The 16,804-nt window shown below is 33.6% G+C and overlaps 2 protein-coding genes across 3 annotated transcripts; both read right to left on the bottom strand.

Moving 5' to 3' along the window:
• Nucleotides 1-5,897: 5,897 nt before the first annotated feature.
• On the bottom strand, nucleotides 5,898-8,657 carry LOC134679617 (uncharacterized). Of its 2 annotated transcripts, XM_063538569.1 has the most exons (5): nucleotides 8,582-8,657; nucleotides 7,709-7,794; nucleotides 7,162-7,398; nucleotides 6,668-6,797; nucleotides 5,898-6,005 (listed from the first exon to the last, which is right to left on the bottom strand). In XM_063538569.1, exons 2-5 carry the CDS (start codon nucleotides 7,787-7,789, stop codon nucleotides 5,935-5,937), a joined length of 519 nt encoding a protein of 172 aa, XP_063394639.1. In that variant the 5' UTR covers nucleotides 7,790-7,794; nucleotides 8,582-8,657; the 3' UTR covers nucleotides 5,898-5,934. The 2 variants fall into 2 exon arrangements, with proteins under 2 accessions (XP_063394639.1, XP_063394640.1); XM_063538570.1 differs by lacking the exon at nucleotides 8,582-8,657 and having other exon boundaries at nucleotides 7,709-7,819.
• Nucleotides 8,658-11,148: 2,491 nt separating this feature from the next.
• LOC134672519 (uncharacterized) lies at nucleotides 11,149-13,713 on the bottom strand. Its single transcript, XM_063530464.1, has 4 exons — nucleotides 13,622-13,713; nucleotides 12,937-13,155; nucleotides 12,228-12,357; nucleotides 11,149-11,219 (listed from the first exon to the last, which is right to left on the bottom strand). The coding sequence occupies exons 1-4, from the start codon at nucleotides 13,700-13,702 to the stop codon at nucleotides 11,149-11,151; spliced, it is 501 nt and encodes a 166-aa protein (XP_063386534.1). The 5' UTR covers nucleotides 13,703-13,713.
• Between the last annotated feature and the right edge of the window lie 3,091 nt (nucleotides 13,714-16,804).

Genomic DNA, 16,804 nt, shown 5'->3' with positions numbered 1-16,804 from the left:
TTTTGCGAAGTCAATAATTATCTCAGTTGGCATTTTCTTACCCGAAGCTATTACCACTCCCGTTACCAGTCCATGACGTAAACAGCTGCAGAACCACGTTGCGCACGGCCGCAGCCTGCGGTCGCCAATGTTTATCAAGCCTCAACCGTAACAACGGTTGTTCTCCAAATCTCTGCAAATTATAGTGATGCGCCGCGGCCTGGAGTAATAGAGATCGCTGGCTTTGATATCTTGCAAATAATAGAGTGAGAGTTTAGGGTCATTGAGAAACAACGTGTAGACTTGCTTGTAAATAAATCTTGCACTACTAGTGAAGCTGAAGCAATACCTCAATTGATATTTAAGAATTCAGATCGGGAAAACTTGGATATTTACAGTCGGCTGGAAATCGCCTGCAAATATTGAATATACAACGATCACTTCTATCAGTGCATTTCTTTTTAAATAGACTTCTGCTTTTCTGAATGAATTCATTCCTATAATAATTTGATGTAGTACCGGTCAGCATCAAAAGTAGCGACCAGATTATGCGTGAAAAAGAGTATGCATTCTCTAATATATAACGTGATGTTTCCATATCGTCACCAGGTACTTTGAAAAAATCTCGTATCGCACACACCTGCTAATCAAAGTTAAAATGCAGTAACTCTATATGCATTACATTTTTTCTTTCATTGACAGAACAAGTTGCACTACATTTTTTCTTTCATTGACAGAACAAGTTACGAGTTTTCTTCAAAGTAGTGACGGTTTGTAGAATAGCAATTTAGACTGTAACAGATTATTTTTAAAACGAACTGTTATAACATTAGGAAAAAGGTAAACAATCTTGACCTATATTTTTATTAAAAAACACTTTTGAAAAATAAGTCATGGCAAATATGAATTATGAATCATAGGTAAGTATACGATTATTTACATTCTTTTGCTTTTATAAGTAATAGTTACTGATATATAAAAAGCGTTTTTCAATTAAAAGACACATGAAGATCGCGTATGAAAATACACATAACATAAATCAGGCTGAGGGTTAATGAATATTGAAATACTAAACATTCAAATGATTAATTTCTGATAAACAAAAAAGAAATCGATTAGGTTACGTCATGATTATGTTGAAGATAACATCAAACCAGAGGTGCTAGAAAACTCATTTGCCTAAACGATTTTTTTAAATGTTAGCAAAGTAACGGAAGTCGTATGTTTGGCGAAATTTGAATATGATTACGAGTATAAAAGCTAAGGCCATTTCATAGATATTAAAGTCGAAATTGCCTAACCTAACTTATCATTATCACCTTGTGTTATTAATATACCTAATAGAAGATTTTTGGCACAAACAAATGCTTGAAAAGATGACACATCGACATTATCTGCTAGAATGGCTAGATGATGACCTAAACGTCGTAAAAAAAAGATATTTTTTTAAAGAAGATAGTGACTACGAGCACAGGAAGCGTTGGCTATCTTCTGATAATAAGTACATATATTATTAGCAGTTTTCTATGACTATGTACGTAATATGTACTACAAAACGTTGTACAATACACGTGCGATTTCCTACTTATCGCACTTTGTAATCTTTGTATGGTAATGTACAAATTTTGCAAAATAGTCGCCTGGCGCCCTTCTTCTAAAACACGTTTAAATCACAATTTACGAAGCAAAAACGTATACACTTATATAAGTCAGTATACTACGAGTACCCCGAGTGCATTAGGTGCCTGTAAATATAATGTAGTGTAATATAACGGACATTATATGCACAACCACATTGCGTAAGCGACGCATATGACGACGTCGCTTGATGCAACGCTGATGTCCACGCCGTTACTGATGACATCCACACGTAGATACGGCGGTTGAAAATTACGAATTCGTTGTAATTATCAATTACATTCCACCTGCTATCACCATGTTGGTGATAAACGGGATTACGGTTCATGTACTGGTGGATATGCGGCTGTACCCTGTAAATAAATGCCTGCATGCTCAATTGCTCAAGGTTTTCACATGAGCGTGATCTGCTGCAAAGCTTGATGTAATGTTTTTACATTATTTGTATTTAATTGTTTTTATACGACTTCAAAAAGGATGAGGATTTTGTTTGTATGTTTTTTTTATTATATTTAATGTTTGTACCCCAGAACTCTATCATTTCTGAACCCATTTGTAAATTTTTCTTTGTTATAAAATAGGTATACACTTCCAGAAATGAGTCCCTTTTTGTCCTAATCCAGTTCTGATAATGAGATTCATGAGGAATAAGGGGAACTCTTGAAATCTTTTAGGCATACATTTTTGATTTTCATCAACAAATAAGCATTTGCATTGAAAAAGTGGCATTTGATGAAGTGATTCTAGTGGAACTGCTGATAAAAACCAGAACGGACCTTCGTTCTTTGCGTTCAAGCTGTTTTCCATTAAACAAAACCACATTTCACGCAACTACTTTTATTTGTATCTAACTACCTATATGTACTCGTACACTAATGTGACCCAGGTAATATAGTGTACTACTATAAAGTCATTTCTATCCCTTCCTGTACTATATGAAAGGCAGATGATCTAGACACGCGGCAGCGTGTCAAGCCAAGTTCAAGCAAAGGAACTGGCTAGCCAGCGCCAAGTGTAATATTACACGAACCACTTGGTGCCACTTTTGACCCTTCTATAACTCAAAACATCTTTGACGTAAACACATAAAACTACGTGTGTTTAATTATATCCATAAGGATATCTAGAAGCCCAAATTTCATGAAGCTAGCTCAAACGGTTATAAAGGTATGAAGGTCAAAAAGTCGTAAATTTTAAGACTGACTTATGACTTATAGTACCTAAACCTAACCTACTTCCAGATGACCTAGAAGGATGAAATTTGGAATCCAGCTTGGTTATTGTGTGTAACCGTAGGAAAAAATCTAAAAATAAAATAAAGTTAAAAAATAGGGGGGGTCCCCATACAAAAAAAACACTTTTTATTGGGACTGACATATAAGTACCTAAACCTAACCTACTTCCAGATGACCTAGAAGGATGAAATTTGGAATCCAGCTCGGTTATTGTGTGTAACCGTAGGGAAAAATCTAAAAATAAAATAAAGTTTAAAAATAGGGGGGGTCCCCATACAAAAAAACCATTTTTTATTGGGACTGACATATAAGTACCTAAACCTAACCTACTTCCAGATGACCTAGAAGGATGAAATTTGGAATCCAGCTCGGTTATTGTGTGTAAGCGTAGGAAAAAATCTAAAAATAAAAAAAAGTTAAAAAATAGGGGTGGTCCCCATACAAAAAATATTTTTTTATTGTAGCGTTGGAACCGTTACAAGCAGATATTTGAAACTACCCCAATATATGTATTATTATATTTGCTATATTAAAATAAAGCTTAGTCAAAAAATAAGTGGTGTCCCCATACAAAAAACTTGTAATACGCTCTAAACAACCGGCCAACGGTGTGTCGTCGGCGGCGCGCGGCACCACATAATTATACAAAGAACAGAAGTAAAAACCATACAGCGGAAACACAAGAAAAAACATTAAATCTCAATACCTGCCTAGTTTTCTTTACAAAAAGTATTGATATCCCACCAAAAACATAAATGTAAAAAAGGAGAGCCAAGTTCAATACAAAAATTATGCTTGGCTGTGGGGCTCGCCGCAAAAAGAATGGAGATCTAAATGAGTGCCACTGCCAAGTTCTATGCAAAATCCAAATATGTATTTATAGGAACAAAATAACATTATAAACAAGTATTAAACTCTATTTCTTTGCTTTATTGGATACCTATAACAATTGCTGTTATTTAAAAAAATGTGAGATCTTAAAGTAGGTTAGATTTGGCTTGGCCAGGTTTTATCAGAATTACAATATATATAAAATGATTGATATAATGAAAACTGGCCAAGTCAAATCTAATCTACTTTAAGATCTCACATTTTTTTAAATAACAGCAATTGTTATAGGTATCCAATAAAGCAAAGAAATAGAGTTTAATACTTGTTTATAATGTTATTTTGTTCCTATAAATACATATTTGGATTTTGCATAGAACTTGGCAGTGGCACTCATTTAGATCTCCATTCTTTTTGCGGCGAGCCCCACAGCCAAGCATAATTTTTGTATTGAACTTGGCTCTCCTTTTTTACATTTATGTTTTTGGTGGTCATTGATCACATAAATCATTCGAGTATTTTAATGAGTGAAAACACTAGTTCCACAACACGCGTTCGCTTGGATGACATTTAGTTTAGACTATTAGACACTTATGATTGTATCAAAAAACATAACTTAAATATTATATCATAACGTTTTTCTTAACTTTACATAATTATGTAGGTGTGTTTCAACATTTAATAGTACAATTTTAATTAAATGATTGAAATTACCTTCAATACTTATAATCTATCTGAATCCTTGTCTTTAGGTGAAGTAATTACATTTTCAAATTGCAAAAGTTTTCAGACTTCGCTAAATAGGTACGTTTATACATACCAGTATTCGTTTGAAAAGATCGCCTGAATCGATTTAGAGAAATACACTAAGGACGATTGTGCACTACAATGAATTTTACTGTCCGTTAGTCTGAGTTTTCATGGTCCGATACAGCATGAAAAAAACGGATGATTGGCTTGTGCACTTGTCCGTCTTTTTACTCGCAGGTGCGGCGCAGTGGCATGAAAAAAACGGATGATAGGCTGCACTTGTCCGTCTTTTTGGCTGCTCTACACGATGGGCCAGCGCCGGCCACTCCAAGGGACGCAGCCATGCTGTAGAATGAGATAGCAATATCACTTCGTCCCTTGGAGTGGCCGGCGTTGGCCCATCGTGTAGAGGAGCCATTACTCGCAGGTGCGGCGTAGTAGCATGAAAAACAATTGTGAGAAAGGGGCTTTCTACTCCACGTCATACAATAACAAAAGTCATAATACAACGTGATTAAATACTTTATTAATATATAATTTATAACATTTATGGTTACAGTAAATATTATAAGTGAAAAACATTTTAATTGACTATAATTTCTCAATGCTAGGCTTAGCTCTCGAATTATATAGGCTCCTACCCGTAATGATTTAAGTCTAATTATTGAGTGTTATTTAACGACCTGGCTTTTATTTGTTGTACGTATCCATTAATTACAGTTATCATCATAATCATATCAGTCAGTGGATGTCCACTGCTGGACATAGGCCTCCCCCAAAGAGTGTCACAATGACCGGTCTAACGCCGCCCGCATCCAACGGACTCCCGCTCCCGCGACCTTTACCAAGTCATGAGAGGGGCTACCGCGAAAACCGAAATTCGCGAATTGCGGGGATCTTTCTCTTTTACTACAATGAAGGCGAAATTAGAGTGACAGAGAAAAATGCCCGCAATTTGCGAACTTCGATTTTCGCGGTTATAGGCCAGTCCACGCGGCGCCTTCCAGTACTTGGTCGCCACTCCGCAGCTTTCCGCCCCAATGGGCATCGGTCGGCAATGTGCCCCGCCTACTGCCACTTAAGTTTAGCGATTCGGAGGGCTACATTGGTTCATTAATTACAGTAACTGAAAATAATAATAATCTTTCTACAATTTTCAAAAAGGGAAAAGGTAAAAAACAGTGGGATGTACACGGGGAAATTTTTCGATATTTTAACATTAAAAGTTATGTCTCTCGTGTTACATAGGGGTGAAAATAGTGTATTTGAAATTTATTTAGATCGTCCTGTATTCATATTATAACCCGCCAATGCAGACTTGTACTGTTTAATTTAAACGACTACAAAAATAACCATGTGTAACAAACGAGTAGCCACATAACATAGGAACATTTTAAAAATGTATTATCATACATTGATACCTATTCGTATTAAAAAGTATATATGAAAAGGTGTAATATTACTAATATTACTTTGGCGGCATATTTTTTTAGGATTGGTATTTTTAGACTTCTTCACGCATGTTGAGTTGAACATAATAACTGTGACACACCAACACGGAGTAAAAGTTTAAACCTGCGAACAAAAATGAAAGCGATCATTTCACTCCTAATATATTTTCTAAATATTCTGTATTATTCTTAGGGAAAAATTTAAAGCTCCTACGTTCATTACCAGCATCGAAGGATTTTCGAGATCCCAAAATATATGTACTCGTATGTATAAATTTTGACGACCGGTCTGGCCTAGTGGGTAGTGACCCTGCCTATGAAGCCGATGGTCCTGGGTTCGAATCCTGGTAAGGGCATTTATTTGTATGATGATACAGATATGTGATCCTGAGTCATGGTTGTTTTATATGTATTTAAGTATTTATATATTACATAATATCGTTGTCTGAGTACCCACAACACAAGCCTTCTTGAGCCTACCGTGGAGCTTAGTCAATTTGTGTAAAAATGTCCTATAATATTTATTTATTTATGATATTTATTTATAAATAAATATATATACATACAATAATTACTCGTTTAAAGGTATAAGATAAGACAGTTGTTACTTAACACAAGTTATATAATAGGTCATTCCTATTAGTGCTAGCGGTGCGCCAAAAAAACGCTCCAAATTGTGTTAAAAGCATGAAAATGAAAATCAATTGGTTGTACTTATATATCAACCATATAATTTTGTAAAATTGATTTGGTACCTAATATTCCCAACATGAAAAAGAAACTTACATAAGTAGACCACTTCAGACATGATCGTCTTCACACCCCAGTACTTCCAATTGAGGAAGAAAGTAAACGAAGAAAGTATCATGAATACTGTCCACATGATGTAGTAGGCTTTAATAATGCCTTTCCGTTCCTGAAAAGGATATAATTATAGTTATTATTTCAAAACTTCTTGCAGTGCTATAATGCGTATTTTATCGATGCTTATTTCCAATGGGTGGTCGACGGACGTCGAACGATATAAGTAAAATGGACATGACTACTTGGGAAAAGTAATAGAATTTTATTGTTGAAGTTAATATCGTTATTTTTCTATAAGTAAATCTAGATATTTTTAGTTCTATCAGACGGTCTAGCATGAGTTGCTTCTCGCGTGCGACTCCATACATCAAGCGCGATTTCAAGTATAGACTCGCGCGTGAGAACGCAAGTCATGCAAGACCGCTAGGGATTACATGCATTTATATGACAAACATAATAAAATTATTTTTTCGTACCATTATCACGCCAATGACGAAAAACACGTCGAACAAAAGCTTAGCCAGGAACATGAACACCAGTATAACTGCGATGGCGTATAGTCCGCTAAGCTGGGCGTCTAGTAGGATTGCTTCGCCTGCTTCGCCTGATTCGTCCCCCTTGAACAATCCTAATTCACTGGCTGTGTCTCTTTCCATAGCGCCAATTTCAACAGCAGCCACTATCATTGCCACGAAGAGGCAAAATGACAAGAACTGAAAATGTAATTTTTAAATTTGTTAAATATAATATATTCGTAAAATTTCGAACCTTCCAAAGACCCACAAAAAATAACAACGACAGGTTTTTCAAAATTTTGTTTGTGCTTATCAGATGGTTTTATTTTTTCATAGTCCTGAGACCCCAATCACACTTCAACTTGGCCGCTATTCGAGCAACATCTATTATTTGAGATTTAGTCCATAGCTCTGTGGCAAACCCCGACATTTTACATTCAGCTACAAATAAAAAATACTTTATTATAAACATAACTTCAATTCAGTGAAATTTAATTGCGATACTTACAGCATTAATACATCCTAATATAATATTTCCAGTCTGCAAATCAAAAAAACAGCAACATTTTTCCAAATGTGGGAGACCCATTGTAGCTGAAAAATTAAATTTCGTCTTAATGGACCCGTAACTAACCACAGCGTTGTTTACAGCAATGCCTATTTTAGATTTAAGCTATTAATTGATTTTAAGTAATACCACTGTATATATCTTGTTTGTAAATAAATGATTTTTCCCATATAAAATTAGAATTAAATTGACTTCAAAAAGTAAATACATTAAAACTGAAAATCCAGTTCATATTTCAATTGGTTTGTTAACAGTTTGAATTCATCACTTCTCGTGAATTAATGATTGAAAATACTTGGATTTTTTGCCATTTACACAACACCAATTTTAAAATTTATTATAAAATAAATACATCCATTCTGAAGCGGCTGTAACTGGTTGCCTTCAATTTATATTTATAGGTATTAACTAATTAGCGATGCTAATAAAAATGACATTGGTACGATTCTATAAGAAAAAATTGTGGAAAATATTTTCCTCTTGTACCATCAAGTGTAAAAATTGGGTGCATATAACTTACCCAAAAATATGTCTCATATAGATCATAATTCGCTGACAAAGAACTATGGAGCATATTTTTGAGTAGGTATGATGTGGGACCCATATTTTTACACTTGACTGTGCTAATTAATAATGTTTAAAAATAATACTTAGAATTATAACTTATAATTCTAAGTATTATTTTTAATTTTTATTTTTTTTCATAATTTATAAGAGAGCTTGGTTTGTTTGAAGGATAATCAAAATAATTTTAAAGCATATTGCAGTATACTCACTTTTTTTTATATTCTAAGGATATTAAAACATACTTACATGACAAAATATAATTTCCCTACTTTAAATCACTTTCACCGTTCACCAAACACTGAGACGCTGCGGCGGCACCGAAGGGAACAATTGTAACTACTACATATCTTCGGTAGGACAAAGATTAAACATACCTAATATGCCTAAAGCCTTAAAACATTTTATTTGAAATAAAAAAGTAGTAAATAACATCTTACTTGTATTCAAAATTACAGAACATACTGCTTAAAATAATACGGGCGAAAAGTTAGTTTTAATAGTAATTACTAAGAGTATCAATGAAACGAGAGTTCCAGCAATCCAGACTAATCCGATGTAAACTTGAAGCTTTCCTAAAAGTCAAGTACAATAATTTAACGTATCGATAAAGGTTCAAAAGTCCCACTAAGTCGATATTTTTTATACATTGAATTTTTTATTAGGTAATATATTATATGTAGTTAAAAATTATTTGGTGTCAGAATTTATGATTTCAAAACTTTCTTAAATAACTATTATATAACGGAACGGTGAGTTTTTAAAGCAAGCGTCACGTTGAAAAGAATTCGTACTTCATAAACTATGAACTTTTGATTTAACCAGAAATGTCTGACTTAGAAACTGCCACTTCTATGGAAGTCGACGTGTACCTTATTGCAGAGGCCAAGAAACGGCAATTCGAGCGATTTGTCGAAGCTGGGGCGGACCAAAAGAAACAAATCCATAATTCACTACTCCTCTCGCCGGGGCATATGGCATATGTAGAGTTTTTCTCTAAAAATGTAGCGAAAACAACATAATCAATGAAATGATTCGGGAAAGGTTACAATCTAATTGCGACAGCGGCGATGCTTCAGGAAGCGTCAAACTTATTATCATTTTTTCGATAAATGTAGGACTTGAATAGACGACGCTTTCGGCGTTTTCGACGACGATATGATTCAGGAAATTTAGTTTAAAATATGAAAACAACTTTTAACTTAAACGGGGTTTTACGTTAAAATCGAGTACCTATCTATATGATAAAAAATGATTTAATACTTACAGGCAGGGAAAGCAACACAAATTGTAAATTTCAATTTTTTTCTTCTGAACAATCTTATTCTTTGCCATATTTGGCGACAAGATGTCTGCAAAATGAGTCGATACGCTGGGCGCTTGAATGACGACCTTTCTGACGCAAATCCGCTACTACTGCCAATATAAATACAGTGAAACCTGGATAAGTGAGATCTCAATGGGCGAGCAAATTTGTCTCACTTAAAGAGGTTTTCCACTTACCCAGGCTCCCAGTTAGCCAGGTACAAATAAATTTCTGTCTCATTTACAGAGGGTCCCATTAATAGAGGTGAGAATAGAGTATATTTCAGTTATAGAGGTGGTTAATAGGGTATTTAGTAATTATCTTTAAAAATAAATAAGGTAAAATAATCCTTGTCCCTAAATATTTTTTTAGTCTGTTTAATATTTCTTTGAATTAATTTTGAATGATTCTTCAAAGGATAGATATTTCAAAATTAAATTAAATCTGATATGGACTTCAATGCGTATTAGAAATTTAATAAATGAAAATTTATTTTTTCGTGTTACTTATCAAAATTTCAGCTTTCGTTTCGATAGTTTTAACTACTTACATAAATTAACTAAATCAAACTTGAAGTTGTTTAGACACAATTAGGCAAATGCGGAATTTGTGGATTGACTAAGAGTTAGTAAGAATACGGAAATTGTTCAATGAAGTCCAAGTTAGAGAGGTCATAGATTGACGTTATCTCAGATATAGAAGTCAATTCCCTATAAAATTCCAAAAAACAATTAGGAAAATGTAATCTTATAAATATAGTCTCAGTAAAAGAGGTAAAATACACTCTCTGTCTCAGTTATAGAGGTAAATATGACTATAAAATCACAATAACGAATCTCAGTTATAGAGGTTCGTTTTTTCTCAGTAACAGAGGTAATTCAGTGCTAAAGTGTCGGGACCGCACCATGAGTCCCAGCTATAGAGGTTTCTCACTTATCCAGGTCCCACTTAACCAGGTTTCACTGTATATGTATTCTCTAGGGGCTCACCATACAAGAATAATTATTAGAATTTAAATCAATGGTATTAAAAAAAGAATTTAATTTGTTTTATTCGAAAATGGACGGGGAGACGCGATTTATTTTATATTTTTGTATGAGGCTTCCGCGTACTAGACAGTTATCTATCAAAAATATTGATCTTTTATTTTAGGTATTTATACAGTGTCAGTTCACTTTTATTGGGAAAAGCTATCGAAAAGATATGATATTTATTTCAAAATACGAAAAATAGAATACAACCAGATTAAACTTTATTAAATAACAAACATGTTATGGTTTTATAAGCAGTTTAAATATATATAAATATAATAAGTACATAACTCTTCATTTAGCCTATTATTTATATAGTACCCAACCATACCTAATTAAAGCAAATTAGTAATTCTAAGGGTTTCGTTTTTGCCATTTTGGCCATGGAACCATAAAAACGGACTTTTGGGTAATTCTTATCAACTTCTATTTAATATTGTCACTATAACTTCATAACTATTCGTAATTGACACGGTATTTTAGACTTCTTCGCGCATATTAAGTTGCACATAAAAGCTGTGACACACCAACATAGCGTACACGTTTATACCTGGAAAGAAATTAATCAATCAGTTCATTATATACAATTTTGTGAGTATTTTCATCAAATCTATAAGTGTAATATATTTTTCACCACACCAGCTGGTAAAGGCTTTCTTGCTTGTTCAAAAACAGATGAGAAAGTTTCATTTTATTCGCAAAGTACTCTGTTGCAAATTTTGAGTTATTTCCTTATGTTAGCTGGTAGAATTGACTTTTTTAATGAAAAATTTACGTTCATTTGATTTGGTTTGATTTTGTTTGACATTTTACAGTATTTTTCTCGCATTGGGGTGTTCAAAAATTTTGTGTTTCACTCGGTGGCAATATTTGTTTGACCCTCGTACCTTTAAACTCTCGGAACGCCCAGGATTTCACTTTTCGAACCACTCGCTACGCTCAAGGATCAATTTAAGAATGTTTCGCTTGCTCTAGCGAGCAAACGAAAGATTTGGTTAAGCAACAATTTTGCCCCCTTGTAAAACAAATAACTATTAATAATTGTATACCTATTGGAAAAAAGTAAGCCCGAATGAGAGACAGATAAAGAAATCAATTTACAATGAACACTTGTGCTTTGGACTCAGTTAGCAGTTGGAGTAGCAACAATGGTTGTTAACATAGGGCTTTATGGCTCTTTACCAGCTTAGAAAATACAAATAATGTATCTAATTACAGTTACACGCTTTTGCAAAGCTCTCACATGATAGAAGGTAAAAGTAAAAGCTTGTTTAAGTCCGTTAACTTCTGACATTTCTTGATTTTACAAATATTATCAGCTAGTAAGTATTAAAATGCAAGTCAGGTTACACCTGTCTGTCACGTCACGTCTGGTCTGACGAATCTAAGTAGATCATTGGTTGATCAATACTTACGCTATGGAATGTCCAATTTAAAATCTAGAACCCTAAATGGCTCAACAATCACGGAGCGTGACTGTCCCTAAATTAAAATTTTCCGGACATGTAAACGTTAACCGATTGAATAACGAATACAACCTAAAAGAATGCAAACTTACTGAGGTAGACCACTTCAGTGATGATCGTCTTCACACCCCAATACTCGCAATTGAGAAAGAAAGTGAACATAGAAAGTAACATGAATACGGTCCACATGATGAAATAGGCTTTGATAATGCCTTTCCGTTCCTGAAAAAAAAAACTATGATATTATAATACATAAAATATTGCTAAAATTTTTGCATTGCGTACTGGACCACAGAACACGTTTGAATGTTCTTGTAGTAGAAAAAAGATTAGGGTTATTTTTATTTGCTTTAGGGAACAATCGCTCTCAATTTATTTGTCGAATATAGCGAAGTTAATTTTTACTTTTTGAGGATTAAGAAAAGTGTTAAGAACATCTTGACATAAATAAGAACATCTGGAAGTTTTCCTGCTGAAATGTGTTTTTAAAGAATATATGCGTAATATATGCCAAGTATGGGGATAAAGGGACCAACTATAGTATAATCTGAAATATGTAGTCCAAATTGGCCCCACCCACCTTTGAAACTTCCCCAAACAAATTGAGAGTCTTCTCCTTATAATTTTTTTAAAAATAAAAATGCATATTTTAATTTTTATGCTTGCATTACATATTGATTCGTGCTTGGTTCGTGATATTGATTATATATTCGTATAATAATAATCGTGAGACTCACTAAATCAATTATTTAATATTTTTATAACAAAACTAACAAAAGTAACAGAATTATTGTCCCGTACCATTATCACGCCGATGACAAAAAATACGTCAAACAAGAGCTTCGCCAGAAACATGAGCACCAATATTACTGACATGGCATACAGTCCACTGATCCTGGCATCTACTTCTATTGCTTCGACGCTTTTGAATATTTCCATTTCCTTGGCTGTATCTTTTTCCATTGTGCCAAATTCACATGCAGCCACTATCATTGCCACGAATAGGCAAAATGATAAAAACTGTAATAAAAATTATGAACTTATTAAAAAAATAATTACTTTAATTAATAAGCTGCAGCAGTGGCAATTTGTATGGTAGGTTTTGGAGTTTATCCCTATTTTAATAAGGGTAAGTAAGGGTAAGATAAGTAGCATAAAAAGCAACTTTGTGCCGCTTACACGCGACTTAAACACTAACTTTAAGAGCATGAGTAGTGTTCGAAGACAAAGTGTGCATGAAAACATGTGTTTTTTCTCCAAAAAAGTAGATATAAAACTGATAGGCAAGGCCAAACGAATTTTAAATAAAACTTTAATGAGCGTTAGTGTTCTGATCTGATAAATAACCAAATCAGAAAAAATCGTTCTTTAATTTATGAATTACGAGTAATGAAGCACTTCAGTTTTGTAATTATTAAACTGGCTTTATAAACAAGGACAACATAATAAATTATGGAAACTATCCAGTGCGCTTGTTAATACTTACAGCATTAATACATCCTAGTATGATATTCCCAGTCTTCAAGTCAAATATGCAGCAACATTTTTCGAAACGTGGGAGTCCCATTGTGGCTGAAAAGTCAAGTAGCGATTTAATTTTATCTTTATCTTATAAATATAAATGTAATATGATATAATTGCAATGATCTATTAGAACGTTAAAATCTTATTTCAAGATTTAGATATACGAGTTATAAGATTTTTACCCAGTCTTCACTAATAAAAAAATGTTACACAAGCTTAATAGTTACGTGTGTAGTGGAAGGAAATAAATTCAACTTACTAAAATTAGAACTAGATTAATAAGTACGCATATATTATGTATATTAGTTTAAGAATAAAAGCGCGGTAACGCGGAAGCGCGGTTTCCGTGGGGAAATATTTATATTTTTATGTTAATACAACTTATTATTTCCCCTATAACTTAAAAAAAGATTATTAAGTAACACTTGCGAAATTAGTAATTTCTTAGTTTAAACACATTCACTGATCACCGCACACTGCACTGGGTCGCTGCAACGGAGAAGCTTGCAAAAATTTAAACTTCTGCAACGGGCAAAGATTAAACATAGTACGAGTTCAAGTCCAATTCTGCCTAAAAGCATATGTGGCTATTGTTGTACTGAATTGCCTTTGTTATCTGTATTTTTTGAACATTCTTAGCTTACGATGACATACGAAAAGGCTTTTATACTTAATTATCTATTAGCTACAATAAAACAATCTGAACATAGTACGTAGCTTTCTAAAGAGCCGTGGTAGTATTATGACAGCATTTACGTTTTGTAAATCAATTAATTAGTAGCCTTGACTAACCGTTTAAAACTATTTAAACACCGTAACATTTTATTTTATTAAAATAATGTGATTTCAGCATTTATTGTAATTAATGTATATTTTACCCAATTCTAAATAAAAAAAGGAAAGTAAGTTTACTTCAAGATTTACCCTTTAAGTTAAGGCAAGGGCAAGGCTCCATCACGCATAGTTAGAAACTTAAGTTATTTTGTAAATTGCTTGGACTTTTTCTTCTTGGTTTTTTATTCTTTGTCATGGCGCCATGGAGTCTGCAAAACGAGTCAATACATTAAGCGCTTGGATGTCGCCGATTCAGATTCGCCAGGAACTGCGTAACACAGAAACAGGTTTATGGGGTCACATACGTACATATAGATCTACAACAGAAAAAAGGCGTCTCCGTTTCTGATATCCTCTGCCTTATTCGAACTTCGAGATATTCACAAGAGACGACACGTACTAGATCCATTCTAGATCCGTTATAGTTTAGATATCAACTAGTTCTCTTTTGCAGCGCAATTCGGGCAACCAATGTCACTTTTACGTTAGATAGAGTAAGATATCTATTAGATGTGAATTGGATCTCTTAGTCATATCGCCTAAAACCGGTCCTTACATAGGTACCTATACAATTTGTGACGTATGGGTCATTAAAATACTACATTTCACCTTGCATTAAATAACCTTGGAAACCCTCCCTCCAGATCAGTGATTGCTTGGAAATCTATGATTTTTTATACCTTTTTTTTTATTTTGAAAATTTTTCCATGACTTATGTTACGGAAAAAGTCACTAAGAAGACTTTGGAGGTCGACATAAATTTTATAGATCAGGATAGCATGAAAATTAAAAAAGTTATTCAGCGGAGCATCCAAACATGTGAGGTGATTCTGTTTCTTTGCTCGCGAGTGTACATGAGTACAACTACATCCTACGTACGTACCGTAGGTACCTACATCATAATCCCATTCCCCTCTGAATAACTAATAGACAACTATAGTTTGGAAGCATTCTTCGGAACGCTATTAACATAAAATGTTATGTAGTTATTACCGACATCGAATAACGTGGTAATGTGTTAACGTGTTCAGCAGACTTGAAAGATTTATTGGGAACAAAATGTTTCATTCTCAAATTGATGTCTAATTGCAGAGATTGCACAAGTGCTCTATTAGGTTTTAACGAGTATTTCAAGTGTTGCTTTTGTCAATTTGAGAAAATCTGACGCATTTACAGATCATTATTTATGTATGTTTTAGGCACCTTTTTATTCTTGTATAGGCAACAAAGCATTGAAGATCATGGGTCGCTAAATCGCGATGGCGTTCACAAAACAAAAGTAAGTACAAACATTAAAAATCTGACGCAATTACAGATCATTTTGTATGTTTTTGGCACCCTTTTTATTCTTGTATAGGCAACAAAGCATTGAAGATCTTGGGTCGCTAACTCGCGATGGCTTCCACAAAATAAAAGTACCTAAAAACATTACAAAATTAAGCAATAATTATTTCGACCGAATTATCGGAACATCAAACAAATTGCATAATATTAAGAAGAGACTATGAAATGATAGGAAACAAATTATTAGCTTGGAACGGAATGGGCGCCGATTCGTCAAGCTTTCATAACGTAACAACTTAATAAACATTGGCCCAGCAAAGGGATGTCATATGAAAAATAAATAAGTACCTACCTTAACTAATTTAGCTGATTTGTTTCAACGAATTTATGAGGTTGAATTTGTAATCTGGAAAAAAAGGCCATATTTAGAACTAAACCTAAAACAACCTAGCCTATATTTAGAAACAAAAATTGTCTAGTCACTAGTGACTAAGTTTATAATATTGGTAGTAGCGTAGGGTAAACCGTGCGGTGTATTTACATAAAAAGACCTCTTTTATTTAAACCTCAGGTAACCTTTTAAAGTAAAGTTTTATATTCGTAAGAAGATTATTATTTCAAGATGATGTTACATGGGTCATACTGAAAGTTCATATAATTTCAAAAACTGTAGTAGAAATGTAACTTTTTCTTTTTTATAATTCCCTTCACTATTTTTGACAATGCGTATCTACAAATTTTCTTTCCTGAAAAGTACACGGCAACACGGCCTATTTGTAACTAGATGTTATACACGGTGTAACATGAGTAAACCGAATAATTTTAACAGCTTATTCCTGATCATATTTAGAGACAAAAATGTCCTATAAACTTTTTTTAATAAACGCCTAGTTTCAGAGATAATATTAATTTAAAAATAAACAAGTTTTTGTTGTTACATAATGTAAAATGCCTTTTTGATGGTAATGTTGCTGCTATGGGACGTAGTCTAAATATACTTATTGATAGATGTCAAAAAGTGACAAGT

Source organism: Cydia fagiglandana, chromosome 2 (assembly GCF_963556715.1).
Source record: "Cydia fagiglandana chromosome 2, ilCydFagi1.1, whole genome shotgun sequence".
Taxonomy (NCBI): Eukaryota; Metazoa; Arthropoda; class Insecta; order Lepidoptera; family Tortricidae; genus Cydia; species Cydia fagiglandana.
Note: the sequence above shows the minus strand (reverse complement) of the source record. Positions and strands in the feature narration are given on the sequence as shown.

Coding starts and splice junctions, on each gene's coding strand:
- LOC134679617 (XM_063538569.1), bottom strand. CDS start 7,789: ATGGGTCTCCCACATTTGGAAAAATGTTGCTGTTTTTTTGATTTGCAG. Junction 7,399..7,708: donor TATTAGGATGTATTAATGCT/GTAAGTATCGCA, acceptor TTACATTTTCAG/TTCTTGTCATTTTGCCTCTT. Junction 6,006..6,667: donor GTCTGAAGTGGTCTACTTAT/GTAAGTTTCTTT, acceptor TTTTGTTCGCAG/GTTTAAACTTTTACTCCGTG.
- LOC134672519 (XM_063530464.1), bottom strand. CDS start 13,702: ATGGGACTCCCACGTTTCGAAAAATGTTGCTGCATATTTGACTTGAAG. Junction 12,358..12,936: donor TTGTCATCGGCGTGATAATG/GTACGGGACAAT, acceptor TTTTTTTTTCAG/GAACGGAAAGGCATTATCAA. Junction 11,220..12,227: donor CACTGAAGTGGTCTACCTCA/GTAAGTTTGCAT, acceptor ATTTCTTTCCAG/GTATAAACGTGTACGCTATG.